The sequence below is a fragment of the Excalfactoria chinensis genome, chromosome 5, assembly GCF_039878825.1.
Source record: "Excalfactoria chinensis isolate bCotChi1 chromosome 5, bCotChi1.hap2, whole genome shotgun sequence".
Taxonomy (NCBI): domain Eukaryota; kingdom Metazoa; phylum Chordata; class Aves; order Galliformes; family Phasianidae; genus Excalfactoria; species Excalfactoria chinensis.
The window spans coordinates 54346760-54363021 of record NC_092829.1 but is presented as its reverse complement, the minus strand read 5'-3'; the positions used below and the strand labels follow the sequence as shown (position 1 = coordinate 54363021).

Sequence of the window (16262 nt, the reverse complement as noted above, 5' to 3'; positions counted from 1 at the left end):
ACTAAAGGAAGCAGTGCATCGTGCGGAACACCCTGCGCTGTTTGGTTTAAGCACCCATTTTTTCTCAGCTCCATCTTGCATTCCCCCCAGAGGAAGATCCCTGCAGAGCACTGCTGGGCTGGGAGCAGAGCTCTGTGTTGGTTCAGGGACGGCTGCAGCTACATAAAGACGTGAGCTCAGCCACACTACATCCGTGCTTGCCAAACCCACGTATGTGCAGATAAGTGAGCAGCAATTTATACCAATGCAGAAAGCTCTCCAGTACCGTCACTATGCAGCTCGTGGATGAGTGTATCCAATGCTTTGGCTGCGGTCTGAATTTTGTTTTTATTGCATCTTCTGATTAAGGAGATTCTGAAGAGCACGAGTGGGACAGCAGTCCTAAATGAAGACGTGTAGGTATGACTCACGTGTGATTAAAGTTCTCTAGAAGCTTCTCATAGGGCCCTGGCATCTGGGGGAGCTACCCCTTATAGCACAGTGAAGACTGCAGTATAATTGTTGTGGCAGCATACTGTGTTTATTTGTTGATGAGAACATGACGAAGCAGTCATTACCCTTAGTCGAAGAAAATATCAAGACCTCCCAGCAAGTCTTCTTTTATTTCTAAGCAAACAAATTACCCCTTGGAAAACAACAGCCCTGCATGACAATCATTAGACAGAAGATTGCCATTCTGTGCAACATCCCGCCCTCTTGTGGGGTCTCTTGATGTCTACGTCAAGTGTAACCAAGCGTTAAAGAAGTGGCTACACCTGCAGCTTCCAGTGCAGGGAGTATCCAAGCTGTAACCACTGCACTCACCTGTAACAGAGGGTTGAGACAGAGGGTTGAGAACCACCGTCCTGCAGCTGCCATCCTGGAACCATCTTTTCCTCCTCCCCAACAAAGACAGCAGACCTTAGGCAGAAATAGACCTTTAATGAACTATACAAAAAGTCACCCTGGTCATTCCCTCCAGCTCCGGTGAGCTCAGCAGAAGAGGTGCAAGACTTTGCGGAAGAAGTTCCTGAACTCGGCATTGAAAACGGTGTAAATGATGGGGTTGACGGCGCTGTTGACGTAACCCAGCCAGGTGACGGTGCTGGTGACTTGAGTGGGAATGGTGCAGGACTTGCAGAGAGCCCTCGTAATGTGGACCACAAAAAAAGGTGTCCAGCAGAAGAGGAAAGCACCTGGCAGGAGAAAATTAAAGAGAAAAGGCGTTGTGTTGAAAAGGAGTTAACAAGTGCAGAGCTACCATCCCTCCACAACAAAAAGTTCTGGGCAACTTCCTAAATGTTGGTGAAGAAGAGATGTGAGCTGTGTGTCATTTTTGGATCAGCATTTAAAATATCAGCAGTCACAAATGCTGTCAGCTGAAGGTTGAGTTAAAAACACCGCACGTGTGTTTTTTCCCCCCAGGAGTGATGCTACTCTGGATCAAAGGGAAACCGAGGCACTCACTGGACTGGGCTCAACAGAATCCTGAACCCTGTAGGACCACACAGCATAGTTCCCACCCTCCTTGACCAGCCTCTGCCCACCGGCCACTCACCAACAACCACCGGCAGTACCCGCATGGCCTTCCGTTCCCGGCCATTGATCTTGGCCCTCTTCTGACTGAGCGCCGGGTGTGGGTACTTGAGGTGTGGGTAGGAGACAGTCTGGAGCCCATTGCTCATCACATAGTCCCCAGGAAGGGGGTGTTCAGGGTGGGCATAATGGTGGTACGCCTCCGGCTCCAAGCCAACCCGCTCTCTCTCGATGAAGGGTGAAGGGGGATAGAGCATTCTGTTGCCCCCATAGATGCCACCCCTTAGCTTGGCCTTCCTGGCTTCTTCCCAGCGCTTGAGTCCTTGGAACATGGCGCAGTAGAGCACCAGCATGACGGGGCAAGGGATGAAGAAGGAACAGATGGAGGAGTACACGATGTAGTTGTCATCCTCCAGCTGGCACAAGCTGGGGTCTCGGTTCGGGACGTTGTTGAGGCCGAATATGACTGGGGATGCCACAGCAAAGGCAAATATCCACGTGGTGGAGATGAGGATCAGCTGCCGCAGGTCGATCTGTCGCCGGTTGTAGTTCAGCGGGACTGAAACAGCGATAAACCTGCCAACACAGGTGGGTCAGTGCTCGCGTGGGGGTAGCACCACTGGTAAGGTAAGGGAATGGAAGCAGCTTGATGCTGAGACATCATCCCTCTCCTCTGGAGTAAGGAGGAAGAAGGCACTTACCGATCCACGCTGATAGCACAGAGGTTGAAAATGGAAGCCGTGCACAGCATCACATCCATGGTCATCAGGGCATCGCAGAGCACGGTGCTGAGGGACCACACACCCCCCTGAAACTGAAGGACAAGATCCCCGGGTCAGTAGGTGCCTTCAACATGCAGGGAAACAGCTCTGTATATATATGTGTATAAAATGCCCCTGGGAGCACCCTTGGGGCAGGGCTTGTCCCCCGACTCCTGCTCCCACGTTCCTGGGGCAGCTCTGTACCCTGTGCTGAGTACCAAGACTGAGGCCAGGGACCAAACCAAAGGCTGCTTCCCCCAGCTGTGGCACTCGGCAGCACCACTGGATTGAAGGCTTCTGTTTGTGCCACGTTTCTGAGCCAGCCTTGGGGACAGCTCTGTCTGGCACTCCAGCGGTGAGAGATCAGGGTTGCAGTTCCCTCAGCGCCCTTCCCCAGCTTGAAGTACGGTCTCACTAAGTCTGCTCCAAGCACTTTGTGACTCCCTGTGTTTTTTGGGTGTCCAGTGACCTGCGTGAACTTGAGGTTTTTTGACATTCATGGTCCTCCCCATTCACATTTCCAGGAGCAGGCAGCTCTGCCTGGATTAGTATCGGTCAGTACTGATGTCACACACAGGATTATGATTAGTGGAGCTGCAAAGCCAAAGGAGACTCTGGAGAAACTGTTGGGCTATTTTTATAGACCCATCCCATGAGCTTCCAGAAGACTGCTGGAGTCAGACCTGGGTGCTTAATTCAGGCTTTTCTCTAGGGCAGATCAGCTGCTCCAAGCAGAATTTGGGAGCTGAATCCTGAAACGACCCTCACATTTCGTTACCGAAGCTGCACCAGGACCCTGACCGGCTTTGTTGGACAAAATCTGACTCGGCTGTGGTGTTCAAAACCCATTTGTGGGTGCAGCACCTCCCAAGGACACAGCCTTCGCCGTGGGGCTCACGTTGGGTGCCCTGAAAGTTGAGCACTCCCCCAAAACGTGCCCAGAATCACTCTGGTGGAGGAGTGACTTTGGATTAGAGGCAGAGCTGGCTTTGCTTGGTCATGTGGCCGAGTGGTGCCTCATTACAGCAGGTTGCAGAAGATTAGCCCATCAAGGTACACGCTGTAAAGCTTTAGGGATCACAAACAGCTCAAGCCGCCTTTAACAAGAGCTCCAGAACAACTCCAATTACTTTATTTTTTTCCCCACATTCTTTTTTAGCATAAGACCCTCCATTGTTTTTCTTTTTCCCAGTGGTGCTGAGAAGAGGCAGCCAGGCAGTTGCACAGCGAAGCATGCGAGCTGTCTTCCTTACCAAAACAAAGCTGCAAATACAACCCCACAAGCCAACCTACGGCTTTTGTAAGGCATTCTCTGCACAGATCTGGCAAGGTTTTGCTCTTGTTTCATGTGATAAAAGCACATGCTTCTCTCTGATGCCACACAGGAGCTTCATACCTGTCCTCTTGCCAGCCCTGCGAGGAGGCTCACTGGGAGCAGAGCACGGGCAGAGGGCTTCGATGGGGATGGCATCCAAAATACGATGCTCAGAAAGCAGCAGGCTGCAAATGTTAGGAGGTCATAGAATCACAGCATCACTAAGGTTGGAAAAGACTTCTAAAATCTCCCACCCAACCCCTCCACTGCCCTCAGCAAGGGTATAACATGGAGAAAGTACTGATCTGGAGAGCCTGAGCCTGCTGAGAAGGATGTGGCACCAGCAACAACCTTGAAGTTTCCTGGACGTCCATAAGAAGCTGACTGCTTCTGCATCTGCTCTGTTGGAGAGAATCACCTTCCCCAGCCTGCAAAGGTGCAGGCTGAGAGTGCAGAGCTGCTAAAACGGTTCCTTCTTTTCCGTAATCACTTCCACAGATCTTATGGCAAGGATGTTTACATAACTGTACCTCACACAGCTCCTGCCAGCAGCTTCCTGGCTCGGCCCCATTTCGCAGCTCAGGATTAGGGAAGGAGCTGAGCAGGGTGAAGCAGGTAGGAGGCACAGCATGACTACAGCTCCGTTTCCCATGCTGGTTGGAAGATCAGAGCTGACCAAGGACAACAACATTTAGATTGAGGGAAGACGAGCTTCGTCACATCCATTTCAACACTTTAAGACCCCAAATGTTAACCTGAGCTGCCAAGACACAGAAGGCTTACAGCACAGAACTGATGGCTTTGAACAGCCACTGAAGCGAGTGCACTTTAGGGAACATCGCTGTTAGGGCACAAGTAGGGCAGCTCAGGTCCCTAAAGCTCACCCAGGGCTGGCCACCCATCCCGAGCGTCCAGCAAGTGTCTGTCATCCCCAAGGAGACACCCACCATGCTCTGAGCAGCTGGAAATGCTTCTCAGGGGCACAGCAGGGTATGTCAGCTGGGGACAGGAAAGGGGGAAGGGGAGGAGAAGAAGGGAAGAAACCCCATCAGCAAGAAGTAGCTAAGAAGAATGATAAAACACAGAGGCTTCCAAAATTGAGACACACGGGGAAAAGCAAAAGCACCCAAACCAAGCAGTAAGGTGGGGGCTCTTCTTGGTCCAGGGGAAAGAGGGGGGTATTTATTGCTCTCCTGCTTGTCACTGGGCATTACGGGTTCCCAGCAAAACCTGTGCCCCTTAAAGAGCTCTGGGGAGACAGAGGTCACAGTGTCCCAACAAATCCTAGGGCTAGGTAGAGAGACTAAAAGCATCCTAAGCTCTAATCCGTTGCCTTCCTTGCTTAAGAAAATATAGGCCCAGCCCTGGTGTAGGAGAGCAGACAATCAGGCCGGGACACAGCCACTGTGATCTCGTGCTGGTCTTCAGGGATAGGGACACCACGCTGCCCCACTCACAGGGACAGCCCCTTCCATCCCTCGAGAAGCACTTACAAACCCCATGGCAATGAAAAATCACAAGGTCAAAAAAGCTTTCTGGGGCTGCTCCCTCCACGTGCCGTTACATCTCAGCTCCCCCCACACCTGAAAAGAGATCCTCTGTCTTCTACACCTCCAGTTATAACAAGAAGAAGTGCAAAATGTCAGCTCGTTTGGCCCATGGGTGCGCTCCTCCGTTGTCTGATAGAGCTGCAAAGGGAGCAGGTAGAGCCACGTCCGTGTCCAACAAATCCCTCTGAAACTGCAGGAAGATTGGTTGGGCCAGGAAGGGAGCAACAAATGTCCCTGCAGTCTCAAAGCATCATCAGTCCTCGAGCAGAATCAGTTTATTTCTGTTTCGCAGCGAGATGCAAAACAACTCAGGAGCACCTGGATTGCACACTCCTGCCTCTGGCTCCTTGCTTCCCTTCCTGTTCAGGTCTCAGAGGGGAGCGGGTGTCAGAGGTGACTCAAAGTCTGCCAAACAGGGCACAGCAGCCAGGAGGAGCCCTGCAGGAAGCCACCGAAGCCACTTGAAGGGCGACCACATCTCTAAAGAGGCAGAATCTCCTCCTCAACTTATCACAGCAACCTGCTTCCTGGCTAAAGACCTCATAAGCCTGCTCACCTTACAGCAGCCAAAACGCAGCACGGGAGCTCTAGATCTCTTCCTAAACATTGGCTGATGGCAAAATGGGATGCTCACGGTGCAGTTGCTCCTTGGAGCAGATATCCCAGGGCAATGGGGCTCGGGGAATTTGGAGCTTGGGGCACCTGAGGCACTGGGTCTTGGGACCTTGGGGCAGCCAGGACAAGGGGGAGTACCGGTACTTGTGCGGAGCCGCCTGCTGTCACCTCCAGCGGTCCGGGATGCCAGCAGGGAGGGTAGAATCCCTCCGTTCCCCCCGCAGCCCCCCGAGCATCTCTCACCTCGGAGTAGACGTAGAGGGGCAGGACGAGGAGGGCGAGCAGCAGGTCGGCGACGGCGAGGCTGACGATGAAATAGTTGGTGGTGGTCTTGAGCGCCCGCTCCGTGCACACGCTGAGGCACACCAGCCCGTTGCCTCCTACGATGAGCAGGATGAGGACGATGCCCAGCACCAGGGCGGCGATGTTGTGGCCGGCCGGAGGAGGAGGAGGAGGAGGCGGCGGAGCGGTGCCGTTGCACGGGGCGGCCCCGGCGCTGCCGTTCCCCATAGCGCCGGGGCATGGAGCCGCCGCCTCCCCGGCTCAGCCCCCCGCGGGAGGGAGAAGCGAAGGCGCTCCGTCGGCTCCGAACTTTGCGAGGTGATGGGAGGAGCCTCCCCCGGGCCGCCCCGGGGCAGTAAGCGGCTCACCGGGATGCGGCGGAGAGGGGGGGGGAGGGAGAAGTGGGGGGGGAGGGAGAAGTGGGGGGGAGGGAGAAGCGGTGGGGAGGGCTCCAAGGTCCGTTCCAGCCCAGCCGTGCCGTGGTCGTGTGCTTTCCGTACGTTGAACGCAGCCGGGTCCCTTCTCATGAGCCTGGCCGCGCTGATGGGAGTTAGGAAATAGCGGAGGCGTCAGTCCCACAAGCGCTGCGCTGCGAATCAAAGCGCTGTCGGATTTTAGCAAAGCCCTTACAGCGTTAGAGGAGGGGAAAAAAACCTGAACAACCAGAAACCTACAGGTTTTCGAGTAGAAAGTGGTTTCAAGTTAGCCCGACCTGAGGATTTTCCCCAGGAGATTCAAAGCAATCATCCCAACGGGGATGAGAGAAATCGTTGCTCTGATCTCCAAGAGCGTTTGAAGGACTGTGAGGACTCTGAAGCCCAGAAACTGGCGAACACCGCCTCTTCTTAAATGGAGAGGGACGAGAGATCGGGGAACTAAAGAGCAATCTGTGCTGCTTTGAGTAACGGATCTTGTTCAGTCATTTCCCTGCGGGGAGTTGATAGGGGGCAGTGATGGGTGTGGGGCACTGCGATGTCCCAACTTAATCCCTTTGCCCCCCCATCACTGTGGGGCACATCAACCCCTGTGCTGGCAGAGATACACGTTTCGTTTCTAACAGAGCCAGGGCTGAAGGCTGGGGAAGGACAGGAGGGATGCGGTGCCCATTTCTAGCCCAAGTGGGATGGGAGATGTGAGACCTGATCCTGCGTGGGTGGGCACTCAGAACTTTGACGCGTTCGTGCTCGAGGGGCTGCATTTTTAAATGGAAAAGGAGAACAAAAATACCTGCCAGAATTTCAGCACAGATGTGCCTGAAGTCAGCTACTGAATAGTACCCTGATAGCTGGGCAACACATCGCCCAGGCTGTCTTCAGGTTCAGAACAAAGGGAGGGAAACAAAGAGCTTTTACAGCCAATCCTCTTCCTTTTATTTGACATATTTAGCTGAGTGATTCTCTATGAAAGCACCACCGTCCTTCTTCACAATCTGCCTGTAATGTATTTCCAAGAGCCAGAGGCAGCTCCTGCCCTCAGGGCTGATCTTTGCCAGGGAGGGACAAAGCCAGCTGGGCTCTCCAGGTTTCCTGGCCCCCCAAGTCCCCCACCCCAAGAAGCTGTAGGGGTGTAAACCCGCATAAGACAGTAGAATCTCATGCACTTTGAATGGTGATTAGCTGTGGGGAAGGAGCTACAGAGCAGACAGGCAGGTTTACGGTCTCTTTTAGCTTGTAATCACATGGAGATGTTTTTGTGGGTGCCTGGCTTTGGACTAAGCCATGTAACTGATCTCATGCGAGGGTAAATACAAGGGCTTCTGTCACGGGACGGATCAAATTAAGGTACTCAGAGAGCCTCTCCTGCTCTTGGAACATCAGTGAGCTTCCTGGGGAGATGCATCAAGAAAAAGCTCCTGGTGAGGAGATGTGCTCGGTATCAAACAGGCACGGAGAGGCACATCAGTGAGCAGCAAGAGCCTCAGAAGGAACCTCCTCATCTCACAAACCCTGTCAGGTCCCTGACACGGAGAGAGATGCAGCCAAAATGACGTCCAGGTGTTGGGAGCTGCCATGCTCATTGCTGGGCCGGACCACCTGCCAGCTGGGTCACAGAGCACGTTATCTTTATAATTAAAATGAATTCCCCAAAGTGCTTTCTCCTCTTCCCCAGACACAGCAAACGGCTGGAGGCTGAGATTACAGATGCTGATGCCAATTAGAGCTGTGGCAAAGCCAGGAGCGTGGGGAGCATTAGCACATAGCTCTGCTGCAGAGAGACTGTGCTCGGAGCTGCTCTGCGTAAGGAACAAGGCATAGTCCAGTTGGGCAGAGCCGTGCCAAACCAAGAGCCCGAGGACAGACGAAGCAGCCCCATCCCTGCAGCAATGCATGTTGTCCTCCCCCAAGCAGTTGGATAAGGGATGGCTTGGCTTGCTCCCATAGCATCTCTCATCCCAACCCAATGGGAAACCAGCACATTTGCCAGCATCCCAGGTGAGACGTGCCGTCACCCCCCTCCTCCCAGCTCTTAGCAAAACGTTCTAAGGATTTTGCTTTTCCACTGTGTGTCAAGTACCTAATACTTTATTCCTAAAGAACTGGATTCTGTGGCAGGTTTCACCCAAGGGTTTGGCTCAAAGCAGATACAGCTTTGATCCAAATGGCTGAGGTCTGGCTCTAGCAAAGCCCAAACCCCCTAACATGAAGGTTTTGCTGTCCTTCCCCACAAGTACTGCTGTCAGTTTCGGAGATAACAAGCATGTCCAGCATCTTCCAGACTTCAGAGCAAACGGGAACTGTCAGGGATGTGACACCTTATACCACTGATTTCCTCTCGTCCCCCATATTTAACTGCTTTTAAGCAGGTGCCAACCCAGAAGAATATCATATGATACACTGAAGCACATCCCTGCCTTGCTTTGCTGGACTCTGCTGCCCAGAACAAAGCAGGAAGGCAGAAGCAATCCAAGGCAACCCCAAAGCATCTTAGGAGCTGAGTGCAATACAGTTAGAGCCAGGCACATCCCTCACATCTCTAGAGGAGGGTAGGATAGGATGTGGGGAGATGCTTCTCTCTGCTGAGGACTTACAAATCCTGGCATCTTCTTTGCTAGGAGTTATTTGCTCCCTGCTAAATCACTTGCTTTCCTCTTGTTTTACTCATTGCTTTAAGCACGAGCTTCCAAAAGGGACCACAAAGGGGATTCTGCATCGGGGGCGACAAGGAATGCTCCCTACCCTGCTGCGGACCTGGGAATAACTGAATCCTCCCTGGGATGTGGGAGCTGGGTAGGCGTTTTTCTGAGGTCTCATAGCCACGTATTCTAACTATCCTTCTCCATTTCTCCAGACCACCTACAGCTGCCCCCACCACATCCCGCTCCTCTGCGGCCAACATTGCAGATCAGGTGGCAAAGATTAAAACCACTCCTGAAACCATCCTGTGCGAGAAAGGAGTATTCGGGGGGCTAAATCCACCAGTCAATCCCCTTAGTCCAATTAGGGACCTTTCTCTTTCAGATTTGAGGGTGGAGAAAATGCCTCCAATCTTCTCTCTGTAAATAGCAATGCTGTTGGCCAGGGCCTGGGTGTTGGGGAGGGCTCACCTGGAAGCATGAAAGTGAAAATCCTTATGACACGCGTGGGCTCGCACACATACGTGTTAAGCAGAAAGAAAGAATGGGGGAGGTAGAAGTTCCTGAACACCCTGTAAGCTGATTAAAGGGTATTTTACGTAGGAAGGATTTAGCCTCGCAGTTTCGTGTACCGTCTGACCTCAATGAACTCCCACGCCACCCATGGGTGCACTGCTGGATGCTGGCACAGCCTGTGCTCCTCCTGTGGGCTTCCCTTTGACAGCTGCATCAGGGCTTGTGGCGGCGTTGCTGGACCCATGTCATGGATGAGATGGTCTCTGGCAAACTTCTCAGCCCGTTTGGACCCCTGTGCACTCAGCCATCTCAGGGCCACCAATCTCAAAGAGCAGCACAAAGGCTGTAGGGGTGTTTTGGCCAAGGAAGGTGTATCCACAAAGACCCCGGAGATCCTGAGGTGCTGCTGTAACACATCCCAGGTATGGACAGTGGATGAGCTGGCAAGAGATGCTACCTTGTAATGGCTGCCCTGGATAAGCGGGCACCCCAAAGGCTGGACAGGCTTTCCCAGCACACGGCAGGAGTTACAACACCCACACAGCACACTAGCAGCATTTACCTGGCCTGCTCTTACAGCTTGTTGGAGATGAGGGCAATAGAGTTATAAGCTGATGCGTGTCACATTGCAGGCCTGCTATCCCTTCTGTCTCTCCCTGGGGTGACTGCAGCTGAGAACACGGCTGCTGTGAATAGCCCTTGCACATGTGGCAATTGGATTTCCTTAATGCAGCTCATCACGGGTCTCTCCATGCTGTGTTAATCAGCGCCAAGCCTGAGCAGCGCTAGGCCTGGCCACACTCCTTTCTACCCCATCACCTCTTCACTCTCTGCCACTGCCACAAGGCAAACCCCACTCTTTGTTGCCAAGCAGACAAATCGGGTTCCTTCAGTTCTTGTTCTTCTGGTCTCCACTCTTTCCTTCCTCCTTGCTCTTTTCCTATCTTGCCTGGCAACTCCATCTGATCCCATCAGAACTGATACCACTTCCAAACATCTTTATACAATATAAATACAGAGAGATAAGTTGTATTCCTATCTTTTTCCCCTCCATTTCTATGTCATCGGTAGCAGTAGAGTTTGAGAGCTCCAAAACCCAGCAAAGGTAGGGGGTATTTCCAGGGTGTTTCTATGCATGCATCAATATTCTCCCTCCTTTGAAGCTGTGGTACAGTCTGCTCCTGCCAGACCTATAGCAGTTGTGCTTGTGAAACCACAGCTTGAAAAACATTGTCTTCTCTTGCAAAAGCCCCACCAGTGCCACTGATTGGAGGGTGTTTGCCCTAGGAAACAATGCTTGTTGTTCAGCCAGATCACACTCATTGAATCGTCCTGGTAAATGCAAACAAAACCCAGGCCAGAATTAAAAGAGGAAGAAAGAACAGAAGATGAAGCTCCTATCAAGAAGTAATTAAAGCCAGGAGGAGAGATAATGATGCCAATCATAATGAATCAATTGGTACGGGGATGTTTGCCCAACAAATTGCCGTGATTGTGCACACAAACAGGAGCATCAGCAGAAATGCGGCCCACTGAACTGTTGTGAATGACCCCATGGGTTTCTGGAGTAATTAAAAGGACATTTCAGCCCGGATGCACTATTTGCTGTTAACCACAATTGCTCATATTCGTATCTTTACCCAAATAATTGCTTTTGATAAGGGCCGCAGATTTATAGGGGGCTGTGGAGTGAAGTGGGCCAGTGGCACATTGTGAGTTGGCTGAGAGTCCAGAACCAGCACTGAGTGGTAAGTACTGCTGTGCCGGCTGGTCAGGCTGGGTGGGCTGCATCCTCCCTGCTTTCCAGGCTTGGATGGTGAATTGCTGAGCCACTGCCATGAGGGCATCCATCTCCTGAGCAGTCGTGCTGATAAGAGAATGGGGCTTTGCTCCTCTGGAGGAGACAGAGGAAAGAACCGAGCTGGACCGGAGATATGTGGTCCTTAGTTTTAGGTTGGCTGGGTTGATGGGCGCTTTCAGCCAAAATGGCCCTTTAATGCTCTTTGTACTGTCTAGTTCCAGGCTGGAATAAAACCAAATGGGAAGAGCTTTGATATTAGGTTAGCAAGGAGTGCCTGAGGATTTCCCAGAGTGCAGCCAAAAAAGCAAAGCCTGCTCCTTTGCAGGAGAAAGAAGAGTATTTCCAATTAAAGACGTAGCTTCTGGGTACCCCTTGGGGAAATGTGAGCACCCTCTTTCAAAGGCACGTATGCATCTCTGCGGGCACGGAGCCATGAGAAGAGGTTGGAGGTAGAAGGGAACAAAATGCATCAGCTTGTGATGAACAAAAGGCAGTTTTCTTCTTATTTCAGCGAGAAAACAAGATACGAGCTGCTGTTACTGAAAATGCCTGTTGTTTCTTTTTTTCCTCTTGAAAGATTAGAGGAGAGACGGATATCAGCACACGCGTGGGGCTTTTCCTTCCCTTGTGTGTAGGTGAGTTCTCTGTTATGGGCCATTTTTTTTTGCCTGATAATTTAGAAGGAGAGGAAAACAGATTTCTCCTGGGCATCCTTGAGGTATGTTGCTAACTGTCAGTGTGGGAAGCTTTCATAGGCGTTTGAAGTCCTCTCCCTGCAGACTCGGTTCTCAAGGTGCTTGTAGTAGAGCAGAGTTTATCCCACACGGTGGTACCACCAATGAATTATCTCATGTTAACTCACCCTCCCTGCGTATTCAAGGCATGTTATACTGTGTCCCAGCACAGACATCGTCTATGAAAGGCACCCTCATGTCCAAGCTCCAAGATGGCACGCTGCCCATGGCGGCAGAGTGACGGCTACAACTTCCTGGCAACATGAATGACTTGAATTTGTCATCTTTCACACTTTAAAGAAGCGCTGCCTTTGCTGGCAGGAATTCCTGCCTCATTTAGTCGTAGTTACATTATTTATGTAGCCATGTCTTCTCTGTGGCACGTGATCCCCACCAGAGATCCAGGTCATTCGTTCCACCAGCCATTCAACTTTGTTTCAGGGGCCAACATGGTTTCCTTGATGACTGGTCTGAGCCGTATAATCGTTCCCATGATCGTCCTGTCTCACTTCTCAGCATGTCTTCCATCCCGGGAGAGGTAAGCATTCCTTCTGCCTCTGCTTCCCTTTTCTCCATGTCTTTCTGTTGGAAGAGCCTGCCAGCCATAATGCCAACCTTTCATCTTCCTTCCCGAAGTTGGAACAGTTTGGTTGTTGTCCTATTTTTCTTCCCCAGATGGATTTAGTTCAACGAATGTAAATGTTGTAAACATTGTTTTTCTCGCTTAAGTGTGGAAGCATTGATTGGACTTCAGTGAGAACTGAAATCACGACCCTAAACAGGTCAAACTACATAAAAAAAGACACCCCTGAAACATTCCTGAGGGGAATTCTCACGTCTAAATAGTTTAAATAGAGCAGTTAAGGCCAGAGTGACTGAAGGTCTTAGGCTGGAGGGCAGAGCTAAGACCCTTGCAGCCCTCCCATGGTCACCACCACTGCCCGGCCAAGCTTCCATGATACTATCACTGCCATAGATACAACACTCACACAAGGGGTTCTCTCCTGAAGCTGGTCCAGACCAACATCAACATCCCAGACCTTTAATCCCACCCACTGCTCAGCCCGCTTTGGAGCCTGCTGGCTTCGGTTGGACATCACTGAAGCTTTGAGCATAGTTTTCAGTGCTTTGTGAATCAGCCACCAGTGAGTGCTGGCTGTGGTATGACTCCCATTACCTACCAGCACAAATTCTTACCCACTTTTGCCTGGGACCCTCTTTTCTTGAGAGAGCAACTTTAAGTGCCCGTTCTTCTGCAGTTTTAAAGCCATGTCTTTCGTCCTCTTCTCATCTCTAGGACTGAGAGACATGCTGACGGGCTTTTCCACAGTGAACTCAGCAAGATGAATGACAACGCTTACCTGCAGCAGCTAGTGAAACACCTGGTGGGCCTCAAGGAGAGGTAGGGAGGAGCTGAATCCACTCTCCTGGTGCAGGGAGATGGGATTCCAGTGATGAATGAGGAGTCCATGGGGCTGAGCTTCCTCCAGTTCCAATGCCAGCCTCAGTGCTGGCCTCATCCAGTGGATGCAGAAGATGGGAGGAGATAGAAGGGGAGGGATCCGGCTCTTCCAAAGAGTGGAGACATTTCCGAGCGCTGAGATAAGTAGCGTGGCTGGGAGCTGCAGTCATTCCGTTGTCTTTTCCCTGCTGCAGAACTCAGAGGCACTCAGACGGGCTGTTCACCAGCGAGTACAGCAAGATGAGAGGAAATGCTCAGGTTCAGAAGTTTATCAAAAATCTCATGGGCCGCAAGCGCAGGTGAGAGCTCCTCTTCCTCGGGGGTGGCAACGCAGTGTGGCCGGGGCCTCTACACACCATAGTTGACAGACCAGGGGGCAGCTTCCTGGTGGCTCAACCTGCCTTCCAGAGAGCAGTGCTGCTTCACAGCTGTGCTGGTTACCCTTCTTTATTGTTAGTATTGACCCTTCTTTATTGTTAGTATTGCTCTTGTTATTCTTTATTTCAAGCAGCAATCCAGGTCCGGTCAAAACAGATGTGCAGGAGAAGGAGAAAGAAAACAGCAATGAGGACCTTTGCTACATGTGGCTGTACCAGAGCTTTCTGAACAGCAGGTAGGTTTGCTCTGCCAAAAGCTGTGCTCTCAGGGGTGGTTTTCAGAGCTAACAAAGCAAATGGTCTGGTCAAACTGCAAGGTGCCAGGAAGATGCGTGCAATCTCAATTGATTTTCCTCTCTGCATTCAAGGTAATCTCTATTTCTACCTGCTGAGCCTGCCTGGCACTCTGTTGTGCTTTATCTAAAGCGATGTTGACACTGAGCTTTACAGCTAAGATGTGCCATATAAAAGCCAGTAATGAAAAACAATAAAAAGCTCGGGGAAAATGAGCTAAGATCCTTTTCTAATAGTAGAGTTGTTATTCTGGACTAAGCTGATGTCCCAGCTCATCAGGAGACTCAATCCAGTCAGGATTCAGGACATGATTCAGGCACACCCCTCTGGATGTTCTACCCCAACGTCTGGACATTGTGTCTTCCCAGCGGCCGATTGTTTTCAATTAGACATCTCAGCATAAGAGCACTAGAAAGAGGAGGAATAAGCCATCCCTCCACGTTGCCTATAATAATGAGGGATGGTCAGAAGGCTGGAGCACCTCTCCTATGAGGAAAAGCTAAGAGAGCTCAGATTGGTCAGCTTGGAGAAGAGAATGCTCAGGGGAGACCTTACTGCAGCTTAACCTGAAAGGGGGATTATAAAATGGAGACAGTAATTCTATAAGGGTATGTAGTGACAAGAAAAGGGGGAAGGGCTTTAAATAAAAGAGGGTAGATTTAGATAGGATGAAACACTTTGCTGTGTGATAAGGGCACAGGTTGCCCAGAAAAGGGCATTCCAGCCCCCCCAGCATCACACATCTCCTTGTTATTACCTCTGAACTTTGCCCTTTACCTGTGATCCTTTCCCACAGAAATAACAAGCTGTTTTTCACTCCCCTCCCCCCCACAGCCACTCAGACAGCGATGCCCAGGAAGCTGCTGCAATTACCAGCCAGTACGTTTGCCCCCTCTGCAGCTGGTGACAGATGTGAAGGAAGAGAGGTGTTTTTTGACAGTAGGTGAAAGGAAAACTGATGTTCTGTCAGAAACAACCGAGGAGATGATTTTGCATGTAAAGAACCTTGAAAATAAAGAGAAAAGACGTTGGATTTTGCTTTGGAAAACACTCTTGAGATCAGCAAATAAGATAAACAAAAATTCCGGAAAGCAGCTAAATAAAATAAAATAAAAGAAATAAAAACCCAACCAACAACAATAAAACCTCTTAGACAAGATTAAAATGCGTGTTGGTGTGAAGTGGTGTCAATAGGTGGAGCTTGTGCATAGCAGAAAGCACATCAATCCTACTGCATTACATCTGACTGCCTGCTTCCAAAGTCCAACACAGATATCCTAGTTATGCTTTGGCTCTCATTTGGCAAACACAGTGAGGATGATTCCTTCACTACGTGTTGGGCTATTGGGAACGCAAGGTAGAGGCTGAGCAGCTGCTCAGCTGTACAAAGAAGCCAGCAACAGGGCTGGCTCCATTCAGCAAAAGCTTAGCCAGGTTCTAGGTGCTATTAGAGAGCTATACAACAGAGATACATGCAGATGGTTTTCGCTCCATTCTGCCCTCATATTTACTGCCCTGCCTTCTCAAAGCCACCAAAGACAAAGCTCTGCTGGAAGGAATTTGTTCCCATCATGTGTAAATTGTTGGATCCTGGATGGAAATTCAGGGGAGCATCTGTATAAAGAGATGCTGCTGGCCACTGGTGGAAGGGGACCTGCATTGTCCCTGCTGAGCTGCTGGGCAACCACAGGGCTGCACCTGGATCTGATCAGTCTTTGGATCCACTCCACTCACCTCATCTGGGTATCACAGAGTGACTGAGAGTCACAAGATCGTCTCAGAAACATGGCTGGTTATCTCAGCCTAGGCACCTACACAGGGACTAGCTTTCTTTGCCATTGAAACAAGAGGCAGCCAAGATGGCTCTTACTTTACTGAAACCATAAACTTGTTTAGAAGTGAATTAATATGCCTAATTTTGCCCTACCTTTGCCCTGCAAGTGAGATCTTTTGCCAGTAGATGCTTT

The 16262-nt window shown here is 50.9% G+C and overlaps 2 protein-coding genes across 2 annotated transcripts; one reads left to right on the top strand and one right to left on the bottom strand.

The window, feature by feature from the left end:
• Window positions 1-503: 503 nt before the first annotated feature.
• DRD4 (dopamine receptor D4) lies at window positions 504-6266 on the bottom strand. The gene is made up of 4 exons (XM_072338470.1): window positions 6000-6266; window positions 2217-2329; window positions 1538-2091; window positions 504-1175 (listed from the first exon to the last, which is right to left on the bottom strand). Exons 1-4 carry the CDS (start codon window positions 6264-6266, stop codon window positions 973-975), a joined length of 1137 nt encoding a protein of 378 aa, XP_072194571.1. The 3' UTR covers window positions 504-972.
• Window positions 6267-12011: 5745 nt separating this feature from the next.
• SCT (secretin) lies at window positions 12012-15456 on the top strand. Its single transcript, XM_072338469.1, has 6 exons — window positions 12012-12063; window positions 12604-12700; window positions 13460-13564; window positions 13819-13923; window positions 14136-14237; window positions 15130-15456. The coding sequence occupies exons 2-6, from the start codon at window positions 12612-12614 to the stop codon at window positions 15200-15202; spliced, it is 474 nt and encodes a 157-aa protein (XP_072194570.1). The 5' UTR covers window positions 12012-12063; window positions 12604-12611; the 3' UTR covers window positions 15203-15456.
• Window positions 15457-16262: the final 806 nt, after the last annotated feature.

Coding starts and splice junctions, on each gene's coding strand:
- SCT (XM_072338469.1), top strand. CDS start 12,612: ATGGTTTCCTTGATGACTGGTCTGAGCCGTATAATCGTTCCCATGATC. Junction 13,924..14,135: donor CTCATGGGCCGCAAGCGCAG/GTGAGAGCTCCT, acceptor TATTTCAAGCAG/CAATCCAGGTCCGGTCAAAA. Junction 14,238..15,129: donor CAGAGCTTTCTGAACAGCAG/GTAGGTTTGCTC, acceptor TCCCCCCCACAG/CCACTCAGACAGCGATGCCC.
- DRD4 (XM_072338470.1), bottom strand. CDS start 6,266: ATGGGGAACGGCAGCGCCGGGGCCGCCCCGTGCAACGGCACCGCTCCG. Junction 2,330..5,999: donor CCCTCTACGTCTACTCCGAG/GTGAGAGATGCT, acceptor CTTGTCCTTCAG/TTTCAGGGGGGTGTGTGGTC. Junction 2,092..2,216: donor TGTGCTATCAGCGTGGATCG/GTAAGTGCCTTC, acceptor CTGTGTTGGCAG/GTTTATCGCTGTTTCAGTCC.